This window comes from Pempheris klunzingeri, chromosome 10 (genome assembly GCF_042242105.1).
Source record: "Pempheris klunzingeri isolate RE-2024b chromosome 10, fPemKlu1.hap1, whole genome shotgun sequence".
NCBI classification, from domain to species: Eukaryota; Metazoa; Chordata; class Actinopteri; order Acropomatiformes; family Pempheridae; genus Pempheris; species Pempheris klunzingeri.
In genome coordinates this window covers 12017917-12041454 of record NC_092021.1, presented here as the reverse complement: position 1 = coordinate 12041454, position 23538 = coordinate 12017917, and the positions used below count along the sequence as shown (strand labels likewise).

The 23538-nt window shown below is 39.3% G+C and overlaps 2 protein-coding genes across 3 annotated transcripts; both read right to left on the bottom strand.

Moving 5' to 3' along the window:
- Positions 1-5070: 5070 nt before the first annotated feature.
- Positions 5071-12710, bottom strand: LOC139208368 (mannose-1-phosphate guanylyltransferase regulatory subunit alpha-A). Of its 2 annotated transcripts, XM_070838028.1 has the most exons (13): positions 12614-12710; positions 11800-11897; positions 11344-11447; positions 10786-10978; positions 10546-10605; positions 10327-10457; positions 10165-10179; positions 8074-8208; positions 7738-7835; positions 7609-7655; positions 7402-7494; positions 6457-6625; positions 5071-5816 (listed from the first exon to the last, which is right to left on the bottom strand). In XM_070838028.1, the coding sequence occupies exons 1-13, from the start codon at positions 12651-12653 to the stop codon at positions 5716-5718; spliced, it is 1284 nt and encodes a 427-aa protein (XP_070694129.1). In that variant the 5' UTR covers positions 12654-12710; the 3' UTR covers positions 5071-5715. The 2 variants fall into 2 exon arrangements, with proteins under 2 accessions (XP_070694129.1, XP_070694130.1); XM_070838029.1 differs by lacking the exon at positions 10165-10179.
- A 2804-nt stretch (positions 12711-15514) lies between these two features.
- Positions 15515-23044, bottom strand: pnkd (PNKD metallo-beta-lactamase domain containing). Its single transcript, XM_070838143.1, has 9 exons — positions 22887-23044; positions 22363-22478; positions 21964-22076; positions 21643-21701; positions 21269-21361; positions 20566-20729; positions 18779-18865; positions 18525-18640; positions 15515-16959 (listed from the first exon to the last, which is right to left on the bottom strand). The coding sequence occupies exons 1-9, from the start codon at positions 23042-23044 to the stop codon at positions 16786-16788; spliced, it is 1080 nt and encodes a 359-aa protein (XP_070694244.1). The 3' UTR covers positions 15515-16785.
- Between the last annotated feature and the right edge of the window lie 494 nt (positions 23045-23538).

Here is a 23538-nt window from a genome sequence, read left to right as displayed (position 1 = left end):
TTTTATACTGATAACCAGTTCAAACAGGTGCCATTAATACAGGTAACGAGTGGAGGACAGAGGAGCCTCTTAAAGAAGAAGTTACAGGTCCGTGGGAGCCAGAAATCTTGCTTGTTTGTAGGTGACCAAATACTTATTTTACTGAGGAATTTACCAATTAATTCATTAAAAATCCTACAATGTGATTTCCTGGATTCTTTCCCCCCATTCTGTCTCTCATAGTTGAAGTGTACCTATGATGAAAATTACAGAACTTGCACAATTGGTGGCTGACTAAATACTTTTTTGCCCCACTGTACATTATCTTGTGAATTTCATATTTATTCAAGTTGCTTGTTGTGTTGCTCTTTCTTACCACAAGTGCAACTTTACATTTATGATTCGGTAGCACAATATTTTCAGCTACACACATTGATTGATTGATTGATTGAGACCACGGCATGTTCTCCTCCCAAAGTAATGCCCTTCCCTTATAGGCAAGTAAAAACACATATTTCTGCACAGTGTTCTCAGGATGTGCTGTCATGATTGCTACATAAATGCAACTTAAAATCCTGAGGGTTGAGACAAGTTTGTCGCCTAGCTGGCGTTTCTGTTTCGGGAGGCATTACACTACATTTATCAAAGTCAGAAGTCAGAAAGTCTGACTTAACATTTCTGGAACACAGCACATCTGCTGAGTGAGGAACAAAAACAGCAGCTTTACACCTCTTACGGGAACCAGGGAACTGGCACTCTTTGATGTTTCAGAGCACAGTTTAGCAAAACATTAGTATTCACTGGTGAAGCATGACAGCCAAATGCTATTTTTCTTTACCGTATGAATTTGAGCAGTGTGAGATGTCAGTTTCTATTTGACAGCTCATTTGTCAGTCCTTTAGGCTTCTGGTAGGCATCATCCTTCCAGTGAGCAGACATGCAAACCCTCCACCTGTCCTCTCAGGTGGAAACATCTCTGGACCTTTGCCCATAGTCAGTCTGGCCTGCACTGCCAGACCTAGACACGCTGCACTACACACGCGCGCACACGCATGCACGCACACACGCGCACGCGCGCGCACACGCACACACACACACACACACACACACACACACACACACACACACACACACACACACACACACACACACACACACACACAGTAGCTGGGGGGGAACAATGACCGCTGAAGCTGTTTTTATTTTGTTTATGTCTTTAATATGAGCAGACACTGGTTTGTCCACTGAGGCTCTCAGTTGTTTTCTTTTGTCTTTTCAAACTTTGCTTTTTCAAACCAACCTCGTATGTACATGGTCACATGTGGGAACATGTGCTTAGTTAGAAATGTGTAATTATCAACGTCCCTGCATTCAAGCAACCAAGGTTGGAAAAACATGGACACCTGTGGTCTGTTTGTTTGGCTGTTTACAACGTCAGGGATATAAAAGAGCAAGGTGGAGCTCCTCTTTTACAGATAAACCAGTTAATGCTGCTGGAATGGTACTCTGGTTGATTTGTAGCACTTTTGAAAACTTGCAATTTAGCATGTGTTTACTTTTGAGGACAGCCAGATTAATAAGAAAAACATTGCATCATGAACTGGAGTGTGACGAGCCACTTAGACCTACTTACTTATGTTTAACCTTTTTCTACAAGGAAATCAAGACTTGAGTATAATCAACCACTGTCATAATCTCCAGTTGTTTATCTTCTTCCTTTTAAAATGTTTATATTGGCAGAGATTGTAGAGATTTGCCAAAGGTGACCCACCTTACATGTTCAGAAGGTTATATCCAAAGAGAAACTCAAGGGGAGCTTTTGGGGAAGGAGACTTGTCTTGTTTATATACAGCAATGTGGGTTTCTGTTTTCTGTGGCTTTGTCAAGAGCCTTAGAGAAACTGAAGCCTCTCGTCATATTTTACCTCCACAGCCTTTTAACAAAAGCCTCAGGTATTTTGTGTTCACTTAGAAATGACGTCTTAAGATGCCATAGCACTCACGAAAAGACTACAGATTTTATTAACGCGATTAAAATAAGCTTTGAGGCTTTTTAAAAGCACCTCACTCTCACTCAACAGCACTATTCCCGATGTCAAAATCAAGTGGAGAATGAGCGGCATTGGAATTGCCTCACATCATTTTAAACAAGCATCAAGAGCAAGCACGGAAATGGCAGAGAGTGACTAGTGTCTTACATTCTGATGAGACTTTTTGAAACCTGCAATGTAGGTTTACCAGAAACCACAATCTTTCCAGTGTTTGAAGCAAAAAAAACCCCCAAAAACCAATTTGGAGCAAATGACTAATAGAAGTGGGCTGGAGCCAAGGTGGGATGAGCAAGTGGCAATTAGAGCAGCTGAATGCTGAAGCTTGAGAGAGCTGTGCATCATGAATGATGAACATGCCCTTATCAAAGCCTTAGTATTGGTGACAGCCATACACCCAGGCCTTGTTTTGAGTACAGTATCCCACAGCATTGAGAGGAACTGTAGCCCTGACTTATTCAAGGGGTCATGGTTGAAAAAAGCTTAGCAGCCAGAATCTTTCAACATCTGAAGCACAAGCTGGACCCACATGAGCATGGCCTCAAAGGGGCTGGAAATGAGGTCTAACATCAACAGACAGCAGCTCTTCTTGACCAGGAGACAATGACCTCCACTGAGCTGGCCTTTAACAGAAAAATCCACCCAGAGTATGGAAACTTTGTTAAAATTGCTCAAGACTTAAAGTAATGCATTAGCCACGGAAATTGATTTATTTAAAGAGCATATATAGAAGTTTGCCTTGAAAAGGACGCCAAAGTGCCCATTTGATGGTAATTGATTTACTTAATGTCATCCTTTTAGTGCAGATTATTTCTTTTTCAAAATGTCACAATTCTGTGATAGACACAACTCAGTCATCAATTGCCGGTCCAAGAGTTCCAGCAAGGTAATTTTGCCCAGACTGACAGTTAGGAAATTTAGCATGTACGTGTAGTGACCTTCAAATAGGAGAATTTCACCCACTGTGTGGGTGTGCATGCATTGATCTATCGCATGTAGATTTATCTATATATATATTTAGCATAGATTTATCCACAATTGGAAGAGCAGACTCTGACGTCGCAGCAGCTCAAGGTGACTAAATATGCACTGATGTGGACATTTACATTTCTTCTTCTAGTTACACAATGCATGTACTGTCACATCTTTTGGCCCTCTGATCTAACGTGTTATCTCACCAGAGCTCTGTACTGAAAACAACAAGCAGCCACCCACTGTTGACTCCCCAGAGGCCAATAGAAACACTTTGTCTTACCTCATGCTCCATTTAAAGACCTATTTTATTGTGCTGACAGGCCTGTGTTAAACACAATCCCTGATACAACAATAATTTGCCCATTTACGGAGGCTGTTGGTAAAAGCTTGAAATGGTTCGCTGAAAAGCCATGGTAATACGACACCTACAATTTAACTCTGATCCAGCTTTTTATACAAAATAATTCCGGTGTCAAACAGACCAAAGTGATTCATCTTGTGTTTGCCTGCTTTGGTTGCACATGGGATGGTTGAGCCCTCACAAACAATTACTTTTTGAACAATCGATGAACAAAGATATTTAATCCATCTGGAAAAAACACACTGCAGAAAGGCTTCAGCACCAGTGAGGCACCAGGTCTCTGTCTTTGAACTCTTTGTTGCACCAGCAGTGTAATAGCTGCTGTGTAGCTTGTTTGATCTTCACGAGTTTTCTCCAATTCTACCCGAGAGAACAGTGTGCAGGTGACCCTAGGCTGTAAATCAGAGAGTTGATTCTGAGATGTGAGGCTGTTTTGTTGCGCAGGTTTCCATAGGAGGGCTGCAATTTGTCTTTGTTTTTGGAAATGTGTTGGACTGCACTGATGGCCTTCCTTGTACAGAACTGGCATTTGTGTTTCTTGTGGAAATGCTTGAAAATAACAGCACAAATTGTGTTCAGAATCTGGGCGCAGAAATTTTTGCTGACATCCTAGATTGTTTTCTTAAAAAATAATAATAAATGGAAAGAAGTTTTGAAAAAAGATATTTATTACCTTATTACTTTTACTACGTCCTCTCTTATTTGAGCTTGTCAAGACTTGCACCACTATGTAAGTGTCAAGATTAATAATAATACATTTTAATAACATTAATAATAAACATTATATGTGCCTTTTTAATTTCAAACTACATCATTAATTACTCAGTAAACCTCTAAATGGTGTCAGGTGATTATAATGAATCTAACATTCAGGCAACCTACAACTTGGACATTGACGAAAATGTCTTTGCCAAAAAGCACAAAGACAGGGAAAACTATCTTAAAGCTTGAAAGGAGTTGAATTCTCTGCTGTCAAAAATCCATGTTGACTGAAAAAGGCGAGTACACACCCTCTCTGGCAGCTGACGTGTCTTCTCACCCACACAGCTAAATATTCTTCATGTAGGCAGGATGGGAGGGATTTGAATCCAGCTTTTGTGGCGTCACCTTTGCAGTCCGTTCCCTTCTGATGGTTTCTTGTCACCCTGTCCTGTATATTTTCCACCAGTCCCAGTTCCTGGTCAACATGTTGTTGTGTTCAGTAAATAATAATGGAATTCAGATCTACAAGCTCTACTCCCACTGTGAGCACTTTGAGCCTTTTTGATCTAATGAATTTTAGGATTGCCTTTCATGTGAGCAGCAAGGAGGTTTTATCCCGATTGAACACCCCACCAAGAGCTGAAAAAACACTGTGCTGAGGGGCCTTAGGGTGGCACGACGCAGTATTTTGAAGCTGTAAGGTACCTGAATCAGCAATGTAAAGTACAGGCATGTACACATGAAACCTGAAATAAACTCACTGTGAATAAAAATGTACACTGAATATTTTATTCTCTTTTATTGTTATATATATATATATATATATATATATATATATATATATTTATTTATAGTAGTAGTATCACAATTTACATTGCTCCTTAATTGACACACTCTGCAATAATTGGAACAAAAGTGCTGAAGTGATCATGAGTGCCTGAGGGCTTAATAAGTAAATGTTAATGTGCTGTATCCATAAATTGGAACAGTTCCGCTGTTGCTGCTTATGTTGAAAAGTTTCAAGAACTCCCTGCTGCGTTCACATTTTAAAAGGCAACATTACTTGATTGCAATGTAAATCTCCAGCCTGCTGATTTATTTTGGTGGTAGTCAATTTTCAAGACCAACAATGAAGATGCTTAAGGGTTTTAATCAGAGCTTGACACAAATAATCACCTCTAAACATTAACCAGTCAGTAGCCAGTGCTATTTATTAATTCCTCTTCTCACGCTAAGGTAACAAGTCCCATGTTTTTCCATGGATGCCCTTGAGAAATAGAGCGTGGTCATCTGTAAGCCTTTGTTTTCCTACATCATATGACATCCAACCAAATATATTACACTAGAGTCTGCACTAATTTTACAGTTCGGTAAAGTTAATAAAAAACCAATATAAACCTCGGGCATGACAGCACTTTTCAAGGTGAATCAACATGCGTGATTAGCCTCTCTCGAATGTTGCTGACACCCAATGATGCATAAGGGCTCGAGGACAAATATATAAAAATCTATCTTTCAAAACTATTTAATGAATGTCCCATATCTTCAGTTTTGACAACTTATATACAGTAACTCAGCAGCAGAGCCCGTGTGTGTCCAACTGCATCCTTCATCAGTGACACTAAGTGGACTGAAGCGTGAGGAAGATTAACTAGAGAATAATTTGGTTTTTGAAGCTGCGGTTGAGGTCTTTGTGTGGGAGGACAATTGAGTTGAGGATAATCACCTCGGAGGGGATGGTGACGTTACAGCCTGAGGAGGAAAAGCAAGGCTGCATTTAGTCTGTGCAGTATAGAATGGTGCAGAGGTCGTAAGACATTATATTTCTGTTGTAACATCACACTCCTTCCATATAGGATACGATGTATTTTACATTTCTTGTTTCTCTCTGAATCTCTGAATTGCCTAAACAGAAATCTCGACCATTGCTGGAGAGGCTAAGGAGACCTTAATTGAATAAAACACACAGAAAATTCCAATATCAAAGATCCCCTATTACATGTGTTTGTCTGTCAGGTAATTCCTGAGAAGGGCAGTATAAAAACTTTCAAAACAACGAGCACTTTGCACTAAAGATGGAGACAATAAGAGATGTAAAATTCAGAATTCAGATCCATGTTGACTACTTATTGCTTAAAAATGTGAAAGACAAATGCATGAACAATTTGTCAAATTACTATTTAAATACATGCTGTAGACAACTGTTGGTACTGATCCCAGCATGGGCCTAGGGGTAACCCTGGTCCAAGCAACCAAAATTTTGTTTTTTTCTAAGAACTTTTTTTTAAAGACATGCTGGAGCGAAAAATACACATTTTGATACTGAATATAATGAATATTTAACAATTCATCAGAGGAATACAAGTTTCTCTTAAGGTCAAAGACTGCTTACCGAGAATAGTAATTGAGGGTGTGAGTTTTCCATCTCTGAAAAGGGTCTCGCTGTCAATCTTTGCAAAAGGATCATTAGGGTTTGGGTCACTTGGGGTTCCCTCTACTCTTGCCCACTTGCCAATGGTGCTGTCCCATCCCACAATGCTGTTCAAAACGCAGCAGTGATCCTGCAGGAACAAGGACATAACAGACCACATCTTAAGTGAAAGGTTTTTAAATATTCAAGCATTCATGAGCGGATGACTGCACAGTGACGGAAAAATCTAAGGGTTTCAGGTATCCATTTATGCTGTACTAGCATGTGAAAAACAGCTAGCATGTTCAAATCAGAACACACATGCCTTCAGATTAAAAGCAGCTACTGTTTATTTAGAAGTATGGCTCAAGTAACTATTTGTCCTTGTGGGAAATATGCAGTGAAAGTCAATAAGTCACCAGCAGTCTAAATTAATTTTGGAGGCATCCAGTCATCAGTGGAGACATGGGATTAAATCACGCCGGCCTCCAAATCGTTAAAAATGATATCTTTGTGAGAGGCACAGGCAACAATATTTCTGGTGTGACAGAAGAGCTTAGAGATAAATTGTGGAGACGACACTGTTGAAGTGTGGATAATGTGTCTAATAAAATGTTAAGATGTCAGCAGCAGTGAATGGACAGATAAATTTACCTTCAACTCACTCAGTTTGAGCTCCAGTTTAATTCCAAACTTGATGCTTATACTGTGAATGAGGTTGATATTTTGAGCAAAGACTGCTCTTATATAAACCTTAAAAATAAGAGTTCGTTCATGATTTAATGGAGCAATCAGCTGAAGCCTGCATTATCAATTAATGTCAAACAGTACAGTTTGCACTTAAAATATACAAAACTGGAGGCCTGTGTTGCATCAGCTACTGGTCCTGTTTGAGCAGTAGCAAGAAACTGTTCCGCAGGGACTCACCTGTAGAGTTGCGCCATGGAGGATGACGGATTCTCGAACTCTGACCCCTGCCCCAATAGTCACTCCAGTGCCAATCGAGACATTGGGACCCAGCTGGGTAAAGAAGGGGAAAAGTAAAGTACACAAAACGGTGTTGCTGTTACTGTCACATGTTCATTTGTATGTATTTATGGAGTGAAGTGCTACATAACAGGGACCAATGCTTACCGTAGCAGTGGGGTCAATATTGGCTGTAGGATGAATATAGACGTTTCCTAAGGAAATGAGAGGAAGTGTGGATACATTTGTCTCCAGTTTAAGAAATTAACAAAACTGCAGCAGATTAATGAATCTTACCACTTATTTTAGGCCCTCCCTCCTTATTTGAGGCCAGTCTTTCTGGATGGGTTGTGTGATACTGGTTGAGGTATAACCGACTGGCATAAATTGCAGACCTGGAAAAAGAAAAAGGTTACACAAGCACAACAAAGACATTTTTGATATGATCAATATCAACGCTATCCTTCTTCAGGTTCGAGCACCAGCCCCTCAAAATGCCTGTGCATGTTGCTGGTGACAGTCCAGTGCCTCTCATCCCTTCCAACATTTTTTACAGGCTACAGGGTTTTCCATGTCACAAGGACAAATTTATGTCCTGTTGAATGTGACACAGTTTATGACATGTGCACTCACCCTGCAGATTTAATCTGGCTCCAGAAGCTGAGGGTCTTATAAACGTAGAGCTTGCCCTGTCCTGCCAGGGCAGTGAAAATGTCCTGCTCCAGCCTGATGGCTTCTGCTCTGTGCCAGCCGTTGGTTGGCTCCTCTCTGCAGGAGACACATCATTAGTTTATGGCAATGAGTTACAAACCAGAGCCAGGGACCTCATTTATTAAAAGATAACCTTGTTGGGATTTAAACAGAAAACTCTACTATAACCTGAAAATTGCATTCATGTCATTAAAATTTCACTGCAACATTAAAACTAAACTCACACACTATCAGGGTATAGCTGTCATATCGAGATTTATCTCTGCAAATTTAAGAATTGAGTGAAATGTTTTTAAAAAATGCATCTGCACACTTGTGCTGCAGCCTAGCATAACCATTCTAAACTATTCTCCCTGACTACCTAACGAGCTATTAAAAATACAGAATGTGTTGTGTTATCATTTTCTTGTACTCGAATGTGTGCCAGTGGAGACAAAGCAACACTTTAAGAGATGAGGATGAGTTCCCATTGCTTTCTCTTTGCCCCACTTGTGCTTAAATAGGCTTTGATATCTCAAAAATATCTAGTTATGTGCAAAACCAACCCACTGGCACCATTTCCTCCAGGGTCTTTCCTAGAGCCAAAGAAAAAATATGAATTTATTGCCCTAAAATTCAGCCTCTAGAATAAAATCAGAGCAAACGAGAGTTAAAATGCATCACTGATACTAACTTTGATGGTGTCAGCTGGGTTGAAACCCAAGCTGATTACCTTGAAGTGATCCAAAACTTAAGTAGAAAAGTCTATGTGATCCATATTAATCAGGGTCTCTGGCATAGTGTATTGTGGGAGCCCAAGATGAAACAGAGTGTTAAATATTGATGAAAAGAATATTCTAATGGGTTGCACCCATAATCGACATTTTACCAAAAAGGAGGGGATGTGGTTAGAGGCAAAGAATTCCCAGAGAGATTTTGCAGTATAACCCTTCTCATTTCTATCTAGTATCTCTGATGTGTTCAACAGTTTTGCTGATTCAGTGTGTTGCTTGATTTAAGTGCTATTGATGTGAGCAGGTGAATTATGCAAAGCGTGGTTTGACCTTTTGTAATATATTTCAAGTGTCCTTTGGGTGCCAAATGTTAGGTCCACTACACCACAGTGAACATTTGAAAAGACAAGAGATGGCAAAAGTGTCAAATCTCCAAAAATGTAAATAAAAAAAAAGAGGGGGAAAAATGACATAAATTGATCCTGTGTGTTATTTTGGCTTGTGTAAAAGTGACCAGGGTGCAGTCTGTCCACATGCACCTTTAGGCCACGATCAGACAGGATGCTTTTTCTAATGTTCAGAAGAAAAGCTGGGAATGTAGCAACTAACAGATAGAGCAAGAATTCACAAGATACAAGACCACTACATAATTTTCACTGGCAATTACGCAACACAAAGTTTCATCGACTGCAAGCTACGCAATTAGTCTTTCTTAGCTAATTTAAAGAAACAACAGGTACAACATACAAGTAAATCAAAATAGACACGAGGAAGTCGGTAAAATTCTGCTTCCAAAATGCAAGACGCAGTGTTTGACACTCGGGGGAGCAAGCTACAATAGGGTCAATTTTTCTGGACAGAGATTAAACACCAACAAAGGATTTTTTTTACCTATGGATATGGATATCTCAAGTGAAATTTGTCTTTACTCTTAAAGCAAAAGTTTGACATTTTAGGAGATTCCTCTGAGAGTGGCATCAATCTTCCCATCCAACACTCTGACATAAAATGAATAAGTGCATTTCTCAAAATGTCAAACTATTCCTTTAATCTCTGACAGGCAAAGAATCTGGAGGTCTGCAGTAGTGCCCGTTTCAGGGACAACATTTGCCAAAGACATAACAATAAATATATAAACAAATAAGCTGGTTGAAAACTGTGAGGTACAAAAACAGGCACAGGCAACATTCAGAAAGCACCCTATGCAATCTCAGCCTCGTCACGGTTTATGTCTCTACAGCTCACACCACACACTAAGTGCTCTATGTCTACACCGTGCAGCCTAAATGTACCAACTTACCCATCGTACGGATATCTGATGATTGTGTGAGGAAACAGAAATCATGGCAGGGAGGATAAGCAAAGGGAAAAAAGACAAATGAAGAGAACCAAAGAAAAGGAATAAATGGTATTCACGTTCATTGCCACACACAGATGCCAACGAGGGAGAGCTTCAACTCACAACAACATGTCCTGCTGATTCTTCTGAAAGACGGTGCCGATATGCTGGAAGATGTCTGGGTTAAAGAGGTATATACCGCAGTTTATGATGTCACTCACAAATGTGCTCGGCTTTTCCACATAATGCAGGACCTGAATGAAAAAGAGGAGTATTTACAATTTCCAAGTGAAACAGCAATGGGTGTCTGTTCAGAGAAATAAGACAGGAAGGGTTAAATACCTCATTTGTTTCCTCATTTTCAACAATACAGCCGTAATTCATGGACTGCTTTCTGTTTGACTGATGAGAGAAAAGTTAGGATACATCAAATTTTGACACAAAAGAACCAAATCTAATATTTCACTATACTCAGCATATCAAAAGCTAAAAACAAAAAGTAAAACCTTTTTTTTTTTAAATTTTATTTTCTGACCATGTTTTACAAGTTCTATTAAAGTGATGTCAGTGATGAAATCTCACCGTTGTCCCAAGGATGACAAAGCTGTTTGGTTCTCCATGTTCCTTCTGGAAGCTGAGCATCTCTGCAAGAGGAAACGCTGAGCAAACATCAGCATTCAGAACAAAGAAAGCCTCTGGACTGCCGGAGACAATCTGATCTCTGAAGTGATAGATGCCGCCTCCGGTGCCCAGGGCTGCATACTCCTGCAAATACCTGCAGAGCAGAGGCAGGAAGAACAGTATAGCTGCAGTCATTCAGCAGGGACAGGGCACCATAGCAAGAAAAAAGGTACCACCACTTGTACAGAAAACATTTAGCTAAAAAAACGAAGCAATACAATAAGCGCTTCTGTCTAATTAAATCCTTTCAAATCTCTTATACATTTTACAACTGGTTTCTAGTCTTTACTGAATAATGTGCAATTAAGAAAACACAGAGGATCTCATCTGAAAATGTATTTTAACACCGTTGACACCTCAACAGTACACTCTCAGAAATACTTTAAGAAATATACAAGTCATTGCTATGGATGTTTAGTGTGCAAGTTTAGCGGGCTAGCTGAGAGATATGTTGTTTACCTGATGGGAATTTTGAACTCCTGCTGAGCATTAGACAGGAATCTGGTCAGCTCTTCGTTTGGCTGATAAAAGCCAATCAGCAAAATCTCCTTCATATTCGGTACCTTATAGACACAAAAGACGTTTGTTATTGGACTGATTTAATTAGAGGCTATTCTGCACAAGACAAGGCGCAGAGAAAGAAATTCTTAACACCAAATAGCAACTGGGACGACAAACTCTGAACTAATTTCACATCCAGTCAGGCTGGTACGGCCTGATCAAACGGAATCCATGTGATCCTGCGCAGGGAAAACTAAATAACTAAAAATAATAAGGAATAACTAAAAATATCTACCCATAACAACTTTTAACAAACTAAATACGACGTCTAACTTAAACACATATCTACGGTGTTACGTTCAAACAGTCTTCTTTAGCTTCTACAGTCGCCCTTCATTGCACATTGACACTCACTTTGGCACATGCTTCAATGTGATGCCGGAGCATGGGGACACCAGCGACCGGAAACAAGGGTTTGGGAACTTCAAATGACAGCGGCCTGAACCTTGTGCCTGCAAAGGAACAGAGGTTATTACTTGCAGCTCAGATTACAATGCAGATCACTTTCCTATAGTTTCCAGTGTGGCTCAAAACTATAAAGATCCCTTCACTGCATTACATGCAGGTTGCTGTCCTCTTTTACATAGAATGAAAAATCCTTTCGCAAGATTTCTGAATTTAATATTTGTCTTCAGGTGTTCGAATGTCCAACGAACCATTGGGTGTTTAGTAATAAATGAAGCATTTAAATGGCCATGAGGCAGCACACAGTTCCTGTAAAATTCCCATCTGGTTGAAAAATATTCTCATCTTAATATTTATTTAAGTGCATGGTGGACTAAATATACACCAAACTACAGAGTGTGTCCTAACGTCATGGACTTCATTTATTCCTCCACAGAAATCTTAAAATAGCTCATTTTTAAATTGGAGTACGTTCACAGGGTGTAAAGGATCTAACAGGTTGATGAGTGAGCAGATAAAAATAGTAGGTAGTAGTAGTGGTAGTTAGTGTTATGGGCATGAAAATAGACTAAATGATTAGGCTGTTATGGTCTAAATGTGTTTGTTTTCCCCTGCTGTCAGTGTGCTCTCCTCTGATTATGCCACGTCAGTGATACAAACAAGCTCAGCGGGTCTTTAGAGGGATTGTTAGCCTTAGCAACCTAGCTCACCTTTAACCGGCAGCTGACTCTGAAAACAGCACAAGGAGGAGATTTATTCTCACCTTTCTGGGGGCCACCAATTAAAATAACTGCCTTCAACATCTTGACAGAGACGCTGTGACTTGTGACAGACTCGTCCTGCCTGAAAACTACCCGTGCTGTTTGTAGAGTATCGCTTCCGCAACCACTTCCTGCTTATGACGTTGACGTATCAGCGTAAAAACGCGGAGTGGAGTTCTTGAAACAGAGAGTGAGTTATAAACAAGACGATGCTGTTTGGCTTATTACGACTATATCCTAAGGATGAATAAAGTATCTATCTATCTATCTATCTATCTATCTATCTATCTATCTATCTATCTATCTATCTATCTATCTATCTATCTATCTATCTATCTATCTATCTATCTATCTATCTAAAAAATCTTTCTGTATTGAATGATCAATGAAACTGGCAAAAAAAAGGCATACTAAATGACAATATATATGCAACAACATGAATTAATTCATATGGTTTCATGGTGGTAAAACTACCATGAAAACTATCCCAGTGAAGTAAAGATGAACTAATACAAAATTTTAAAAAAGTTAAATCAATTGCTGAATTTATGAATTTAAGGCAAGACACCTCAGGCAAAAACATTTTTTTTATGCACTGGTCAATTTTGAGGTTTTGAGCTGTTTTGCTCCCATAACATGTCTTCTTTCGGACTGGTGGAAAGAAAAAGTCCAAATACACATTTAGCTGTTTATTTTATGTCACTTTGCCTGTTTCTATCTGTAGATTTCTCCTACAGTCATATCTTTAAAGGCTGTTTTCCTCAGACTTTCCTCAGAAATCTCCTCTTCAGTGGGTCTAGCATACACCAGACTCTCAAGTTTTATTCCTGTCTATACTCTGAAGTTTACTGCAGAGGGGTTTGTTCACATGCCATTCATAGCCTGATTTATAAAACATTTGAAATATAAATATGATGAAAATTGCTTTTTTTATGGCTGTTATTTTCAGATTTATGGAGTTAAAAAAGTAAAAAGTTTTGGCTCTAATATGTAAACAAAACGAGACAAGAATATTGAACCTAGCTCAATGCTCAAATTAATAATGCCTAAATTGCATATTTAGACATAATTTTCAGGCAACTGGTAAAACAAAAAATAAATGTCTTAGAGTAAGTAATCAAGTGGGGAAGTTTCACGCTGATATCCATTGCTTACATTTTCCCCAATTCACCTGTACTGTCATTCTTTTCACGTTATCGTGTTAAAAGGTTCTTCTTCGGAAAACAATAATTTTCCCATCACATTATTCTGCCATTTTGGATTCAGCAAATGTTTAATTTATCATAACTCCTGCCTCCAGATTGACTTTAGAAAAATTCCCGTAGAAAATTGCATTTGCCAATCTCTCATGTTCTGTGAGACATCGGTGTTCACAGCGAGAGTGGATACTCATGTGAGGGGACATCAGAGACTCCAGGCCTTCAAGGCGAAGCTGAATTGAGAGAAAACAAATATCATGGTGGCTCCATGGATGAACACCTTTTGCAATCTCAAGCAAACACGTGCAGTACATCAGTCCCTAATCTCTCCATCCATCTCCACTGTGTACAGTGTTTAAATGGTGATGCACTGTTGTGCACTTAGCTACAAATGGTGATGTCAAAAAAATGTACCGACACTTTTTTGACATAAAACAAGACCAGTAATAATAAAGAAGATGCTGCTGGTTGTAGTCTTTTAAAATTGCTCTGAAATTGAAGTGTAGGTGGAATAAAATGCTAAAATATTAAGCAATTTTGCTTAATCATAATGCTTTTCTTTAAGATTTAAGACTATAATAAAAAACAATCCCTTTTGCTACTGCAGCAATCTCTGTTTTGACTTGTCTCGTCATGTGATAGGGTGTGTTTGTCCAATCTTCAGTACAATTATTCATGATAATTAGGTTATTTCATTTACAAAAAAATGCATCCATGACAGATGATTTTCACAGCTGACATTTTGACTTGGAAAAAGCACAAGATAATATTGATAATAAGCACAGCATTACTATTAATGTTAATGATTGCTCTGAATCAGGGCAGCTAAGTAGAATTCAGCCATCGTTCATTTGACTTTATTATTCATGTCTGTCCTTTTACTATTGTGACATTTCAGTGTCACTGATGGCAAAGGCCTAAGTGGAGAAATTAGAATGAAATAAGATGGGAATAGTAATATGACCAACGACCCAGCGGACGTGTGCACTGCTTTATGATAAACTGACCTTGTGTCAGTCAAGACAGCAGTTGTTGGATAATTGTGTAAAGTGCATCACAGATTTAGACTTTATGTGCATTACAATGCACCCATATACGCTAATTAAGTTATATACATCACTGATTCTGCTTTGATCTGTGTCCCTCTGTAAAGTGTAGACCCTGAGGTGGACCCAAGGCCTAACAAATATGTTTGTAATTCTACAGCTTCTTGTTCTGTTCAATTCTCAGCTTTGACTGACAGCTCACTTTAATGTTTTTCTTTCACGGAGTATCTTTTATAAACTAGGTTATGCTCTTATTTGAGTTGAGGCAAGTTAAAGCAGTAGCAAATATAAGTCAGCTGTCAGTTTTGAATACTCAAAGATGACAAATAGCACATACACAGCTCTAATGATGAAGGAGTTCACTTTCATATCTCCCCATTAAAACGTATCCTAAAGTAAAACAGTCTCCCATGTGCTGGTATTCGTAACTCAAACACATGCAAATAAGATACGCATGCATCAAACAAACAGAATAGCATTTTAGTCAATCACCAGGGGACAAGGTGCCTTGGTACGAGCCCCTCTGCAGGAGCAACGGAGGAGTCTGAGCATCTACATCTCCTACACAGTTTAAAGGTTTATTCCTCTGCATTCTCTCCATCTAAACAGGCTGCATTACACTTCCCTCATAAAAAGACACACAAAACAGACAGAAATATTCAAATGTGCACAGGAGAAAGATTTAATTTCTGCCCATTGTATCGTCACAGTATAATCAATCCTCCAATATATTAAAAAAAATATCTACCATTTTGCTTTTCAGAGTTTTTAAATTTGCTATAAAGAACATTCCTTCTGAATTTTTAAAGTGACTGCCACATTGTGTTCTCGTAGAAAGGAAATGAAGGAGTTTTCCATCACTATCTTTCTCTTAAAAATGACACATTTTAAACAAAAGTCAAAACTGAATGCAAACAGTGTGTGGCTACAGATTGCTCAAATTCAACATCACCCTGTATGTTTACTTACCTTTATTATAACTGGTAGCAGTTATGAGCAATTCTGACTTTTTAAAAGTCAGACAGAAAGTCATTCAACAGCACTTCAGTCATGTCTCATACATTACAATGCACTACCAGTCAAATCCTTCACATACTGAAGTAATGAATAAAAGAAAAACAGGGCTCGTAGTCACATGCATTTTTAACAACTTATGTTAATAAGTCCAAACAAAACTGGTTCTTAGATTGAGCAAACAAAGATTCACAAGAGATGCTAGTGTGCCGACTTACACAAAGTACCAACAGCAAATAGTGTGGCTATCGGCTGTCGCTGTTGAAAATAAAAAAAACAACAAAATCAAGTATTCACAATCAAATACTGAGCCCAAAAATCACTATTTCCATGAAGAACTTAATTATTTTTCAGTAGCACTGTAAATGTGAGAACAGAGTACCAAATACAGCCAGTAGGTGTGCCAAATACTTTCATGTAAGGCTTTTAAAAAAAACAGTATGACCTTAAGGAAATAAACCAGGCAGTAAAAAATACAGTACCTAACATGCTAAATTAACCCATGTAGTGTGAAGACTTGTTGTGACCCCGAGCATCACACATGAGAATCAGAGATCTCAATGTACCTTTAACTTTAAAATAACTGACAGCTACTCATGCAAATCGAGATTATTGTTTATGTCTCCATGTTATAAGAGGCCATGAACACAAAGCATAAAATTAGCATAATATACAGTATGTGGAGAGGTAATAGGCTTATGGATTTGTACCATGTAATAATGAAGTTTTGACTATGTTCCTAGTGGTCTCTGATCAAGGTGAAACATGACTTAATGCCCCTTTAAATGTAGTACCTCAGAGCTCCGCTTATCGTTACTTCTGCAGGTCACTGCTTCCTACCATCGTGCAGTAGAGGGGAGCTCACTCCTCTGTTCTCTGGTGTGAAGCTAACTTTTGGTCTTAGTGTTCACAGCACTATCTCCTGTTGTAGAGGTCTTTGCGCTTTCGCAGCTCCTCCAGCACCCGAGCCCTGAACTGGGTCCAGTCTTCATCCTGGAACTGCTGGAGGCCCAGGGCCAGATGGAGCTCTGTAGAGTGGCTGCGCAGGAAAGGATTATACTGCCTCTCTTCGCCAATAGTGGAGGGACACTGAAAATGGAGTACATGTCAGAAAGCAGTCCTGCTTAAAATTGATGTGCTTAGTCTCTAGTGGCCACCTTGATTCACATGTCATTCTTTAATTTGCAGAACTGAACTGTAAAACGGGATTCCTGCCGACCTTAACCAGAAAAGCACAAGTGTAAATTAATTGAATGAGCGACAGCTGACTTCCATTTAGCTGTTTCAGTGTCACTGTCATAGCTTATTAGGACACGTGATCAGAACAGAGCCATGAGTCGCATTTCCACCCAAAGTACCTGGAACTTTTTGTCCCCAAACCTTTTCTCAAGGAACTGAAAGGATCATTCTCACACTGTACTCAATGTTACCCACTGAAACGAAACTGAGACACCAAGAAAGAGCCTGAGCACAGCAAAATAATAAGAAAAGTGGAAAAGTGCCATCCCCCAAGCAGGGACCTTTTGGGGGGTAAAATAATGTCCCCGGACCATAATTTAGACCCTGGTCCCTGTGGTGGAAACATGCTGGGTTCTTCCAAAGGTTCCTAGTTCCTGGGGAAAGTTCCTGCAGTGGAAATGTAGATACTGTTTATGCCATCAGTAACACCTGTGCCTTTCCTGCTATGACAAGTCCAAATGTCTGATGTCAAAAAAAACAATTAACAACCAGTCGAGTCAAAGTGCATAATTATACAACAAGCCAACAGTCTGTGCTTCTGAACACAATGTCATGTTTACGTTGCTTCACTCACTAATATTCTGACAAGTTGGCCTTTCTTTCCTTTTCCAGTGACATTCATATCATATCAGCCAGTATTATGTGGGAACACATGTCTTTGTATGTATTTAAGCCACAATTTTTAACATTTAAAAGTTGTGCCCTGTCAAACAAGAGCTTTAACAGTACAGGAAAACATGTTTTCCCTCACCTGACCACATGAATGATATACTGTGTTGTTCTAAAGCCAATTAAACCTAGAATCCCTTGTTTTACATGTCTACACCTTTAGATCAAATAGACATGCAGTATTAGAAGAATACAATGTTTTAGATGCAGCACATACACTCTTCATAGAATTATTACTCTCTCAGGTAGTTCTACCAAAAACTAAAACTTTCTTTGAGGTTTCTACGTGTTTTTTTCCTTTACCATGCCCCTGATGTGCCCACCATGTTCCTGTTCAAAAACAGCCAATCGAGGTCTATCAGAAACTTTTTCTGAGCAATCAGATTAGCCATATATAGACAAAACAATGTAGCCAATGTAGTTTTGGGAGGTTCAAGAAAGGTGCGAATGAGAGAACCCACCTTTAGTGCTATGCTGTACAGATGGAAGATAAAAACTAATCTAAATTCTGGATAGGCTCTTCACTCAACAGTGAACCTTTGCTCTGCTACAGACTGTATCAAAGATGAGACTTTACTCTGAGAGCCTGGACGAGGAGGAGTTGGGAGCAGGACGAGCACTCGGGCGCTGACAACACGTACACTGTAGGCAGGTGATAAGCCCGTCTTCCCAGGTGCTGGACAACATGAATCCTTTCTGGATTGGCGTGCTAGAGAGGCATAACAAAAGTGATATATCATTCTCACCGTGCACAGCTTCTGGCCTCGCTGCTCCAGCACCCACTGATATTTGTTTTCTCTGGCAGCATTGCGTGGCTCAACTTCAGCAGCAAACAGCAGGTTGTCCTCTGCATACTCATGACCTGAGGGATAGCCAGTGGAAACAAAAAAAAAAAAAATCACATCCACATGCATAACTGCACTTAAATGCTTACACTCTATAGAAGTCCCCTTGAAACCCTGTGATACTATGATACTTAAATAAGTGAATAAGTTCCTACCAGGCCATAACAGAGTATCATCACTTAAGGAAACAACAGTGTCCAGAGATGACAGCATTGTCGTGGCACTTCCTTCAAACATCCTCCCTGAAAACAAGGAAGGAACAGGTTTTAGTCTATTCAGGTACTTCTTGAACACTTGACATTATATCTACATTTAAAAGGCCAGGCATCACAACTTTAGGATCTTTCCATTGCTACTTAGAATTCACTTTAAGCTTTAGTTTTAGTCTTAAATGTGTCAAATGCTTGGAAATTACAACCCATTTCTAATTGATCAGATTTTATTAATCAATACTGTACATGAGAAAATAAACAAAATGCATATTAAGAAAAAGATTTTTTCAGTGCACATTAATCTGTGTTTAGTGAAGGTGGGTGTACCCTGCTGTGTACTAACTGTTCTGCAGCACACCAAAGAGCACAAAACAAGCTGACAATGCTTGATGAACAAAATGTTTAAGACACATTTAAAACTAAATTCCTCACGGCCTCTTGGGAACAGGGTAGTAAAATAATAACCATATGAGTAGCAATGAGATTATGAAACACACTAATTATGCTTGGACGCAAAAGAAGAAAGTACAATTTGAATGTGATGGCAGTGTTCAGTAGAGATGATGATGATGTGCATTCATTGTTAACTAGAGTGCATGTGGAGGATCTAGGTGGTCTTAGTGCGCGAGTAAAGTAAATCGCATACAGCAACAAAAGTAGGCAGATTCAGACAGCTTCGTGAACTTAAAGTCTATTCCTGAGCTGTAGAAAACATCTTGTCTTGAGGTCTAAGGTTCAGGTAAGCCACCAGGTAACTGCAAGGACAGGATTCTTCCACACAAATAACATAATGCCAGCAGGTCCTGAGCACTCTTCCTGGTTTTCTCACTGAACTGATGATGTGTGTTACTATGAATATCATCCTACCCTGTAACCTATTTTGTGCAGTCTCTCCCACAGACATGTGATGGTGTGGCGAGTGACAGGCAGATTCAGTAGGTCTAAAAAACTAGTCAAAATAAGGTTTATGAACAACTATCTATTGCAAACAAACCACAAAAAACAAATAACTATCTATATGTCACCATAAATAACTAAGAAATAAATGGCTGTTTACATTTTAAAATCACAGCAAGCAATTAAGCAGTCAGAGTTACCCTGAACTAAAATAAATCTGGAAATTTGCTGCCCTGCAACCCAATTTCAAAGAACGAAGAAGTTTTGTTGTTAGCAATGTTAGCAACTTATTTTGAAAACTGCCAACTTCGGCACGTCTGATGCGATTAGATAAATTGCACTGTCTGTGCGCTCATACAGAATAAAGTTTTCACAGTATTTCTTCTGGTAAATCTTTAATACTGCAACTTTGGCATGTGAGAAAAGAATGTGATTAAAAAAAATGGAATCTGAATTTTATTTGCCTGATTGTGTCTTAATCTACCTGGGTGAAAGGATGTTAGGTCAAATAATTTCATACTGCGGTTACATCTACTTGTCTGCGTTAGATCTGCATAAAAACAAGTTAATGCATTTCTTTTCACTAGTGGTATCAAAATCATGATGCCTGTTTAGCTTAGCATTAACAAACAGCCAATTCATTACATCCTTACAGTCATTCAGTGGCCCTTTAGGGGATACAAAGTCTCACATTATATGCAGAATGATTCCACATCAAACAGACACATCACTGTGATTTTCTGTGTCTCTTCTTTGTTTTGCACAAGACACTCTGGACAAGAATGTCAGTTCTGTATGATTATTTCTATGGATCCCATTCTCTTGTAACTCACCACATCCTGAGAGGAACACCAGATCGCCAGAGAACAGGCTGGAGGGGGCGCCGACCGCCCGGCCGTCCAGGAGGTAGATCATGTGGCCTACTGTGTGTCCAGGAGTGAAGAGGGCCTTAAAGTGCATACGGCCGACTGTTACTGGGTCCTTGTGGGAGAGAGGGCTGGGGACACAGAGAAAACATAAAAGTGCTGTAAGGAGAATGAGTTTTTGATTTAATGTATTAACCAATCAAAATCAAAGGACACATTTGTGGCCACTACAGCAGCTCTGATATAACTCTCCTACCCAGCTGTCGGACATTCAGAGCAGTGTGACATTACCAGAAAAACTGTACACACATCAGGTCGTTTATTTGATAAGCAGAAAGGGGCACTGGGGAGTAAAATTCTAAAACAATCCACTTATTCAGTACCAAAATAGATATGTGGATAAAAATACTTCAGTTATTTTAAATAACTGTGATATATGTACAGTATTTCTAAAACTTCAAAAATGCCCCTTCTAGGTTCAAATGTACTTGCTGATATAAAACAAATGGGGCAACAACTTGTTTTCTGGTCTGGAGACTACACCATAACATGATAATTTACTGTGAAGTCAGCTGCTACCAGCGTTGACAGAGGATACAAAGCAGGGCTCAGTATAGTCAGACTGATTTTGTGGGCAGCAGTGTGCTATACTGTGTGAACAGGGACTTACTGCGTGAGGCCAGGAATGTTATCAGCTGCATTTCCATAAACTCTGCATGAGCTGTGGAGCCTTTTCAACCCTTTGTTTCCTCCACTGTGATCCCTGTAAATGGAACAGAAAACTTGCAGTATTGTTGACACATTATAAAACTGCAAATCTGTTTTGGCCTTCAATCAGCACTAAAGCATTTTCAACCACATACTCTTTGTTTTAGTTTAATTGTGGGCAGTGAGCTATCAAAATGATGTCTTATGTATAGATATCATTTTAAAATGTGTGTTTCCCATAGATTAGGTACCTAGATTTTGTGTTTTGCCTTACCCCCACCTCCTTATAGATAAAATCATTAAAACAAACCACATATTAAGATAGTAATAACTTACCAATGCTTGTGTGTGCAGAGTATTGCTTCTAAAGTCACTCCCTCTTGCTCAAGGACTGCCTGAAAAATGACAACTGCTGTTAAAACCTTCAATCACCATATAAAACAACATTTTAGCAGCATTTTACTCAAAAGCCCTCTGAGCTGCAAATATAATTCAGATTGTTGACACAGAATGGCGTTATATTTGTGAGCTTGCAATGGATGCTGCTGAGAATTCACTTACAAAATGTGCTCATTCACTGCAATCATAGCTATTGACAATCAATAGCTGTAATTGTACTGAATAGAATAGGCATTTTCTACTGAGACATCCACTCACCTGAACTGTTTGAGGGTCTGCAGGGTCTACAACAACTGCAGCACTGGAGGCTGTGTCAATTACTAGATAGCTGTAGTTGTCAGACAGTACCGAGATGGGAATTATTTTGATACCTGCGGACAGACAAAGAATTACAAATAACTTTTCATTTAGAATGGTAGAGATGACAGTTAATATTAAAGGTATACATATAGTGCCCAGAATGTGTCTTAGTGAAAGCCCCTTTGCTCTGATGGTAATGACAAAAACTTTTACATCCTGTACAACAGACACCACATGTTTGACGCAGCCACCAGGGTCTGTTTGTTTTAGTGGACGCCAGTCTGCATCTCACCACAACATCCAAAGACCATATGAGCAACACTGTGTGAACACAGTCAAATCCAGGCTGCAGCATACCATTGAACTCCATAGGCTGAGCAGTGGAGTGTCCAGAAGGGTAATGTTCTCGGGCTTTCCTCATTTGCCTCTTGTAGTACATGTAGCCAAGCCTGGTCCTGGTGTAGAGGGTGTACCTGGGAGGCAGTTCAAAAGGCTAGGAAACATTGTGTCTGGTAACAGGGGGAGTGATAATGCCATGCCATGTTCAAAAGAGGAGAAGGTCATGCCTAGTCAAGTGTTACAATTAGTTGGTGGGCATGTCACAACAACATCCTCTAAAACAAACAAAGACATGACTGTGGAGCATATGTTTGCCGAATAAAACACTGGCAATTATTGGTTAAAGAAATGTGTAAGAGCAACATTTCAGGGGTAGTACTCTGTAGACTGTCAAAGCAACTTAAAATAGGAACATATTTGAATACAGTTTGGTGGGATGGCCTCTTAATAAGGATGCTAGGTGTTGCTAAGCTACGCTAACGAGAATCACCGCGATAATAACAAACCTCGTTTTATTTCGAAAGGTTGTATTATATACTCACGCGATGCGGAACAACGGCTTCTTCGTGCGGGCCATTATATTGCTCAACACTTTCCTCCAAAACCCGTGTCCCATGCGTCTGAAGCGAAGACATAAACATAGGAAGCACAAGAAGGATGCGGTGGCAACCAGCGTTACTATCCAGTCAGGAAGCGCCATAGCCTCTGAGCGGAACGCGTCGGCGTGATGACGTAGAGGGTCATGCCAAACCCGGAAGCGAGGAGATGAAACGAATTACACAATTTAAAAATATTTTTAAAAAGTAGCGTTAAGTGTAAAACACTATAAATTGTACTTTTCTCTACGCGTAACATTGACGTACATTATGTGACTGTTTTGCTCTAACAACAGTTACATTCATGATAAAAAGTTATCATTTTAAGGCTTTATTCCAGCATTTATCACACCCTCTTTCAGACATTTACACATTAATTCCACTTTGAATTTATTGTATATAGCGTCAATACGGAATTGAGACCGGTTTAGTAAATAATTTAGCGACACCTAACGTCCCTGGTGGGACAATGGTGACAGGCTGTAGCTGAAAACAAGCCAAGATATAGTAGGGTTTAAAGTATTTAAGGACATTTGGGTTCATCATAGAGGAAAAATGTAGTAGGCCTATGGAAAAAGATATTATTAGTGTCTGCTTA